The sequence below is a fragment of the Lactuca sativa genome, chromosome 5, assembly GCF_002870075.4.
Source record: "Lactuca sativa cultivar Salinas chromosome 5, Lsat_Salinas_v11, whole genome shotgun sequence".
Classification (NCBI taxonomy): Eukaryota; Viridiplantae; Streptophyta; class Magnoliopsida; order Asterales; family Asteraceae; genus Lactuca; species Lactuca sativa.
This window is the reverse complement of record NC_056627.2, coordinates 371,211,437-371,220,035: the sequence shown is the minus strand read 5'-3', so window position 1 is coordinate 371,220,035 and position 8,599 is coordinate 371,211,437. Positions and strand designations below refer to the sequence as shown.

At 30.1% G+C, this 8,599-nt stretch overlaps 1 protein-coding gene across 1 annotated transcript; it reads right to left on the bottom strand.

Moving 5' to 3' along the window:
- Nucleotides 1–5,372: 5,372 nt before the first annotated feature.
- LOC111895010 (ER membrane protein complex subunit 8/9 homolog) lies at nucleotides 5,373–7,959 on the bottom strand. Its single transcript, XM_023891094.3, has 5 exons — nucleotides 7,630–7,959; nucleotides 7,383–7,529; nucleotides 6,866–6,925; nucleotides 5,714–5,877; nucleotides 5,373–5,623 (listed from the first exon to the last, which is right to left on the bottom strand). Exons 1-5 carry the CDS (start codon nucleotides 7,837–7,839, stop codon nucleotides 5,593–5,595), a joined length of 612 nt encoding a protein of 203 aa, XP_023746862.1. The 5' UTR covers nucleotides 7,840–7,959; the 3' UTR covers nucleotides 5,373–5,592.
- Between the last annotated feature and the right edge of the window lie 640 nt (nucleotides 7,960–8,599).

Here is an 8,599-nt window from a genome sequence, read left to right as displayed (position 1 = left end):
ATATATATATATATATATATATATATATATATATATATATATATATATATATATATATCTCGCCTCCTAGATCTTGTCATAGCCAGAAACATTTGTTAAAAAAAAATCATTCTTATCTTACACTTGACCGTTCTAAGTTTATACACCTAAATCATACAAGACTAGGTAGGCTCAAGCATGACAGATGCAAAGAATTCACTTATCTTTATTGAGCTTTATGCAACAATTCTCAGTTATCATATATTCAGATGCAAGGCTTAGAGATCCTCAAGTAATAAAAGAAGCCATCAGTACAGTACCCCATGTATACTATAGACAGTTCCAAACAGATTGATAATCTTTTTCATAATTCCACATCATAAAAAAAATACACACATCCTTCTTTGTACCTACCTGTGTAATACAAAGCTAAAGGAGCAATTAGCACTTTAAACAATTGTACTTGCGAAATGCAAAAATATAATGGTGAACACAATTAATTGACTCTGTTATTCCTTTCTGATCTGTTACTTTTTTGCTTGCATTTTCACAAGCATATTGGTGAATGGTGATTTTGGAAACCAATTGCCCAATAAGAACGTGATTCCAATGGAGTGGAGGGAACTAATTTTCTTAAAAACTCGAAAGAAAAACTTTTAGTTAAGTTAGAGGATACATTAATCTAAACATCAAGAATGAATAATAACAATAGTGTCATAATCATGCATAAATTTTAATAATCTTCAACTTTAAGCATGCAGTCATTATTTGTTTGTCCTTTGTGGACTGATTATGTATCGGTTCAATAAGTATTATCAATGACTTATAATCCTTGTTTGAATAAGATATGCATAGTTGCATACAATGCTCTGCTCCTTCAACTCTACTGCCTCATAGGCCACATATATATATATATATATATATATATATATATATATATATATATATATATATATATATATATATATATATATATATATATATATATATATATATATATATATATATATATAGGTTCATTTGTTTCTAGCATCTATTGTGTGCTTGTATATACACATCTGGACCAACGGATGAAATAGAATCAATGGTTATGATGTAAGGGTCTAGGATATTACAATAGGGTAACATGTACATTATAATCACACAAATTTCAATATAAAGGTATTTTAGTCAATTAACCTATATTAAAAAAGGAAAATTTCGGATTTTTAGGGATAATTTAATCTCTTAATTTTGATATTCTGAATTTTTTAAATTAATTCAATTTTAATTATAACGTAGTTTTTTTATAATAAACCGAATTTATTCTGTCATTCTGACAGAATGCCAACTATAAACTACTAACAATATTTCCGATATTATTCTTACAGAATATAGTTCCAATTCATGTTTTTTGATAATTAACCGTATTTAAGAACTCTACATATTCTTCATATACATCAAAGTCGGTCTATGATTTTATTCTTCATATACATTCGAACTTAAATATAAGTCCATACATATTCTTATAGACTAATAGTTATATACATTTTAATATAGTTACATAGATTCTCACAGAATATCATAAAAAATGAGTAAATATCTTAAGAAATAATATTCTTAAATATATAATTATTGAACAAATTAACTTGCTTCTTCAATGGTCCAAATAACTCACTTGATTCCAACTATTCTTACGAAAATGTGATGTATTATCGTATGAATGTAATTCTTCGCAAATATACTTATTGTTGAATTCGATTCCAAGTCTTTCTCTTGTATGATTAATATTTGATTCCTTCTTCAAGTCATTCTGAAAGAATAACATGCATTTATCGTTAGTATTACCAATTAAGCAAATATACTTGTTATTAACAAACATTCTTAAAAACATTATGACATAATGCATTTATATAAACAAATTCTGACAGAATACAATACAAAATATTCTATAAGAATACATATACTTTATTCTAATAGGATATTGCTTAGAGTCTAATAGCTATAAAAAAAACATGTTTATTCTGCAAGAATGATACCATAAATATTCTCCCAGAATGACTTTGATTATTCTTAAACAGTATGAAATTAATTCAAAGAAATTATACTAAATCATCATGTTTATAGAATAGCTAACCATAAGCAAAGCTAGTTAAAATAGAGAAAATAAAGACCTCATTAGACCAATACAAACCATATTAACAAAACTACATTGGCTAATTTTCAAATGGATATAAAGACTTATCAGTGGACATCATGTGCAAATAAATGAATGAAATATTTGGTTCAAGCATTTTAACAAATAGTTGGTGGGCAAATTTAGATGCCGTTTTAATTTAAAGCTAGATGCTAGTTTAGGGAACAAGAAAATCAAAGTTTTATGTTAATCCAACCTTTTAAAAAGAAAACTTAGAAAGTCGAGTTTTGGGGCTGTAAGAAAACTTCGCCATTTAAGAAACATTAACATTCCTTAAACTGAAAGGACATCACCTGGGGATTATTCTGATTGATTAAAAATCCTTCTTGATGATCTTGATATATATCCATACACATACAAATACGCCTCTATACCTCGTCTTTAGTTCTTCGTGCCTTCATTCTTACATCGATAAATAAGAGGGGTAGGTTCCTTGGTTTTTTTGCTTTGCGAGGTCACTGGTGTTTGCAACAATCTTCTCGTTCTTTGGACAGAAAAATTGAACATGATGGAGGTGAGTGATGGCAACGACTAATGGAGGACCGGCGGTAAAGATTGCCACTGAGGTTTTGTGGTCGACAATTGAAGGATTTAGGGTTGTGGTTGAAGTCAGTGTTTTTCTAGTGATGGTAATGAAAGAGACGTCTAATTTAACAAACAAATTCACCCAATTTAAAGGATATTAAATGTTTTAAATATTTACCATAATTAAGTGTAACCAAGATTACTATTATACCCTTTTATGATTTATTATTAAATTTACTTTTGTTTTATTCTGATTGGTTGTTAGAGGCACACAATATTTATTGAAAACATTTGAACCGATATATATATATATATATATATATATATATATATATATATATATATATATATATATATATATATATATATATATATATATTAACTATGTTATAAAGCATATTGAACTTTTCTTGAAATTTAAGAGATACATGTTTGATAACTTAATGCACAAACAGTCATCTTTTAATGAACAAAAACTAATTATAGTAAAAAATAATCAACGAACATATTTAAAGAAAAAACATCAATTAAATTTTGTTTCTTTTTTAATGTAGACATGATGTTTGTCCAATGGTTCGACATTGATTTTTTCAAACATATCAGCTAGAAAATTTGTAACTATTGAAACAGTCAAACAACATTTTCTGGAAAAAAAAAATCATTCGTTGAAAAAGTAATAATTGTCGCTGCCGCTTTGGACAAGTGCACACCTAGTGTGTGTGTATATATATATATATATATATATATATATATATATATATATATATATATATATATATATCGGTTCAGTAAGTATTATCAATGACTTATAATCCTTGTTTGAATAAGATATGCATACAATGCTCTGTTCCTTCAACTCTACTCTACTGCCTCATAGGCCATATATATATATATATATATATATATATATATATATATATATATATATATATATATATATATATATATATATATATATATATATATATATATATATATATATATATATAGAGGTGGGTTCAATTGAGAAAATAAAAAAGGTTGAGAATTGGGGAATCATTATCAGTCACTCATTTTATTCAAGCATAAAAAGACACGGTGACAAACTTGTAAATATGAGAACAACTTTCAATCCTAAATACGTATCTGTAGTTCAAACTCATTCATCGTTCATCATCCAAATTTCTTCTCCAACTTTCAACAGTCATCCAGATTTCTTCAATTAAACCATCATCAACATCATTCAGTGCTAATCAATCATTGGTCTTCGTCAATAATCAACACGATTCAACAGTTAACAACAAAAATTCGTTTTCGGTTCTTTTAATTCAACCTTCAATTGTGCTTGAATACGATCAGATCTTCAACATCTATGATTAATTATACTCCCAGCGTTATTAGATCAACATCATCGATAATCAACAAAAATTCACTTCATATCATTCATTCAACATAGATTATCAAATAAAACTTGAAAATTGAGGTTAGAAAAATATCAAATCCTTTTTTTTTGAAAAATTTCATATAATTCTTTATCTATCTACTCTTTTGTAAGATTTAAATAGTCAAAATATCATGTTTTTAACATTTTTAAAAAAAGTTAAATTGTATGCACTCCAACTGTTTGATGAAATGCATGAACTAAATTACCACGTTATATTCATATATGAATATGTTTTCTCAGTATATGATTATTAAAACAAAAAAACAAATATGCAAGTCTGTATGTTATTCATATGTGAATAACATATAAAAATTATATATATATTTGTGAAAATACCTTGTAATATTCATATGTGATTATACTGTGTAATATTCATATGTGATTATACTGTGTAATATTCATATGTGAATATACTGTGTAATATTCATAAGTGAATATATAATCTAATATTCACAAATGAATATATTATGTAATATTCACATGTGATATACCATGTAATACTATGTAATATTCAGATATGAAAATATTATCTAATATTCATAAGTGAATATACCATCTAATATTCACAAGTGAATATACTATGTAATATTCATAAGTGAATGCATCGTCTAATATTTAAATATGAATATACTATGTTTATTATATGCTATATTCATATATGAATGATACTTAAATTGTAAAAAAAAAATTAATCATAGTTTTTATTCATAACTGAATAACGAATGTACTGTAGTAAAAACCTGATTCATTTTTATTCACTTATGAATAACAATAGCTGAAAATATAAAAAAAAATAAATTTTTTATTTTATCTAAAAACTATATCAATATAAATGTCTATTTGTAGAGAATAAAAAATCATGAATTTTGGTATATTTAAAATCATTTTTCGATAAAAATAGCTTCTTAAAAATTAAAAAAAAAAACGAAAAAACTATATTTTTGTATATATTAAGGTAATTATTAGCATAGTTTAAGGAAACATGTTTTCTTCGAAAACACATATCTATTCTTTTTCAATTTCTGCTGGTACGACGGAGGCTTTTGCGGCAAAAATAAATGAGTGGCTGAGAATGATTCCCCCCATTCTCAACCTTTTTTTTTTCTTAATTGAACCCTCCTATATATATATATATATATATATATATATATATATATATATATATATATATATATATATATATATATATATATATATATATATATATATATATATATATATATATAAAGGTAAGCAATATATTACAAGCAAGTGTAGGGGAAGAAGAAATAGAATATAAAAAAGTGATTAATGGTCTAACTTTTTTCAAAGTCAAATATTTCATGTTTAAGAAAGACGTAATGCAGTTTCTGATTCTGTTCAAACCAACTCCAACTACAGAAAAGCTAATTCTCAATCAAGTCAAAAACAAAGTCGATAAACCAAAAATGAACACACATGTTAAGGTTACAGGTGAGATGGGAAAAGCAAAAAAGAAAGAATTGGAATCCTAATTGAAGAGTTGAGAGTTGAGCCAATCCCTGCCAAAAAAAAAAAAAAAGAAGCAAAGATTAATTTTACATATTGATTGAAAGATGAATATGGATGGGGCATTGGGCATTGGGGCTTACTTGGTTATGTCATCAAGGTGGTCATCGAAGTCTATGATATCATTCCATTTCTGGGATGAAATGAAATCCAAAAGGACGATGTTGGCAGATGGCTCCTTGGTGGTCATGCGATCTGACTCAACCTGCTTCCAACTCCTGGAGGAGGAGGAATCTCGTGCATAAACCTGCCATCACCATCACATAAAACATAATATTAAACAGAGAGAGAGTCCTGCAGATATTAATTTTAACAAGACACTGCAAAGTGATCCTTAATGGCATTATTAATAGCCTAATAATAGGGATTATCAATTTATCAGTAGTAAATTAATGCAAATATGGATGGATCCACATTTCCTGTCCTTACTTGACTTGACCAAAGGGATCACAAAAAAGGCAACAGAACAGACAATACCAAGGACAAAGACAGGACACACGAAAGAATCTTCAAGTGAAAATCAATAATTTATATACATGATACATGATGGCATAGCTGCTCCCTGCTGCTACATTCAATGTGCCAAAAAACCCTCACCCAGATAAACAAACATAAAGACAAGGAAACCACCTAGCGACTGGATCAATGATTTGTTATCTAATCTTGTTGGATCTTAAAGTTGCTCTGGACAACTGCTGCACTGCATGCAAGGAATACATGTGTAGCTTGTTCCATGACCATGCTATTATACTAATAGCCTATAATGTAATAATATTAGTATTAGAGGATGAAAATCTAAAACCACATTCAAACCCTCATGGACCCACAGCCTACTCAAGACCACGCCATTCAGGGGGAAATTGAAGAATCCATGTTATAAACATTTTAGCATATTTCAGTCTCCTACATTTTTGCCCTCACTCGTAGCAAAACACTTATACCATAAACTAAATAAATTAGCATGTTGCCATAGGATAGGCAGGTAGTAATAGTATCTGTGGTAGTTTAAACACTTGAAGAAACAGGATTATTTAACCAGTATTATCTATGTAAAGGTAAATGTTTTGACTGAGTGAGGCCACTTTTATACGATACACTATAACCAAAGTCAGTTATACTGGGTATCAATCCAAGAAAGAAGATTACTAACTAGACAAAGTAGGTTAAATTTGAATTTATCTTTCAGTTTCTTATAATTGGCCATCAATTCAGATATTGTTTCAGGCTCATCATACCTGCACTGCAGGAGACTTGTCCTTCTTGTTTCTCAAAGATCCAAGCTTTTTGTTATCGAGCTGCAATCAATAACAACAAACAATATTTGAAAACGATTAATTCATAACTATTCCAGACAAATCATATAATTAAAAGTTTAAACCCAAGCGACTCTTTCCACATCATCTGATTCAGCTAAACAGATTTTTTTCAAAACCATTACAAATCTACAAATAGAAATGTTAATAGATGAAAGTAGATCAAGTGATCAACATATATACAGTTTTAACACCAAACTTGGGTGATACTTTTTAAATTCAAAAATCATAAAGATTTTGTTACACTTACCAAAAGTATTCACAACATAAAAATCAATATCAATTTCCAACTTAGAAATAACGGATTTTAAGTTCGGAAGAAATGGATGGAGCAATTCAAATGTAATGTGATGCAGTTACACTTGTGTAGTGTTGCGTGTCTAGGTTACGGGAGAAATCAACTTGTTACAGTGCAAACTTAGTGATCAAGAACACGTACCAAAAGTACCACGGCTTGGGGGAAATAACGATGAACGTGATCGGCAATGTTCTTAGCAACAGTACCGAGCTCTAGATCATCGAATCGTTCGTTGGCGTGGAAATAACCGACTATACTCAGCCCCTGTGAACTGTAATACTCCTCTATCTATTACACAATTCAATAAACGAATACAAGCATTCAAAAGATGAACATAAAACCTAAAATCGAGAAGAGCTAACTCAGAAAGGGGAGAATTGAGGCAAACCATAATTAAGGCGATCTCTAGGGGAGGCAGAAGCCCGATCTGAGAAGAGTGGAAGAGAGGGACTGAGTCGGTGATTTCCACTATATCGCCGGAAAGACGGCCGAGGAGGACGCCGTTAACGGCGGAGGTTTTGTGCTTCAAGGCATGAAGAACCAGCTTGATGTAAGCATTTTGACCGATCACGTATCTACACTCGCCGCCGTTGCTCATCACTCAGGCGGACGGATAGGGTTTTGGTTCGTCGAGAGTGCCGCTAGTCGTCTGATTCAACACGAAGTTTCCAAAAGCGGTGGAGAGCGAGATCCGATGACGACTAGATGGAATCTTCGGCCGACGATCCATACAAATGCGGATACACCGAGACCTTGACGTCCGGCCCATTTGTTCTGGGCCCTGCTACTGCGAATAACCCGCCACTAATAAACAATATTAAAATTTCAAGTTAGGCATGGGAGAACGGTGCGGTTAGGATTGCGGTTTCGCCACCGTGGCAGCTGAACACCACACTCTTGGGTACGGTCTGGGTGCGGTTCAGGCCGCAGTATGGCACCTTTTGGCCGTGCGTTTTGATCGGTCCAGACTTTTTGACCGTTTCAACGATTCTTTTTCAAATTCAGTTTTTTTTTTTTAAATAACCCTATATGTACATATCATTTTTTACAAAAACCTCATTCACATTTCTTAACATTTTACCATCTTTTTTCTCAAATCCTCTCAACATGTCTTCTTATAAAAAGTCTACTATCGAAAATCACCACTAGAAACACCATAACCCCAAGACATATGATCAACTGATTTATTCGCATCTGTATTATCACTATGACGGTATGTTTTTGTATTATCCACAACAAATCTCATAACCACAACGACCAACACAACCACTACCACAAACACAACCACAAACCGATCCATATTTTAATCTAATTGAGTTTTTTTGTCTCAACCTGAGTTTGATCAACAAATACAATCA

What these genes read in the sequence shown, in the direction of transcription:
- LOC111895010 (XM_023891094.3), bottom strand. Translation starts at nt 7,839, where the DNA reads ATGAGCAACGGCGGCGAGTGTAGATACGTGATCGGTCAAAATGCTTAC. An exon ending in CCCAAGCCGTGGTACTTTTG is followed by an intron (nt 6,926 to 7,382) that starts GTACGTGTTCTT and finishes TATTGATTGCAG; the next exon opens with CTCGATAACAAAAAGCTTGG. An exon ending in CACCTTGATGACATAACCAA is followed by an intron (nt 5,624 to 5,713) that starts GTAAGCCCCAAT and finishes TTTTTTTGGCAG; the next exon opens with GGATTGGCTCAACTCTCAAC.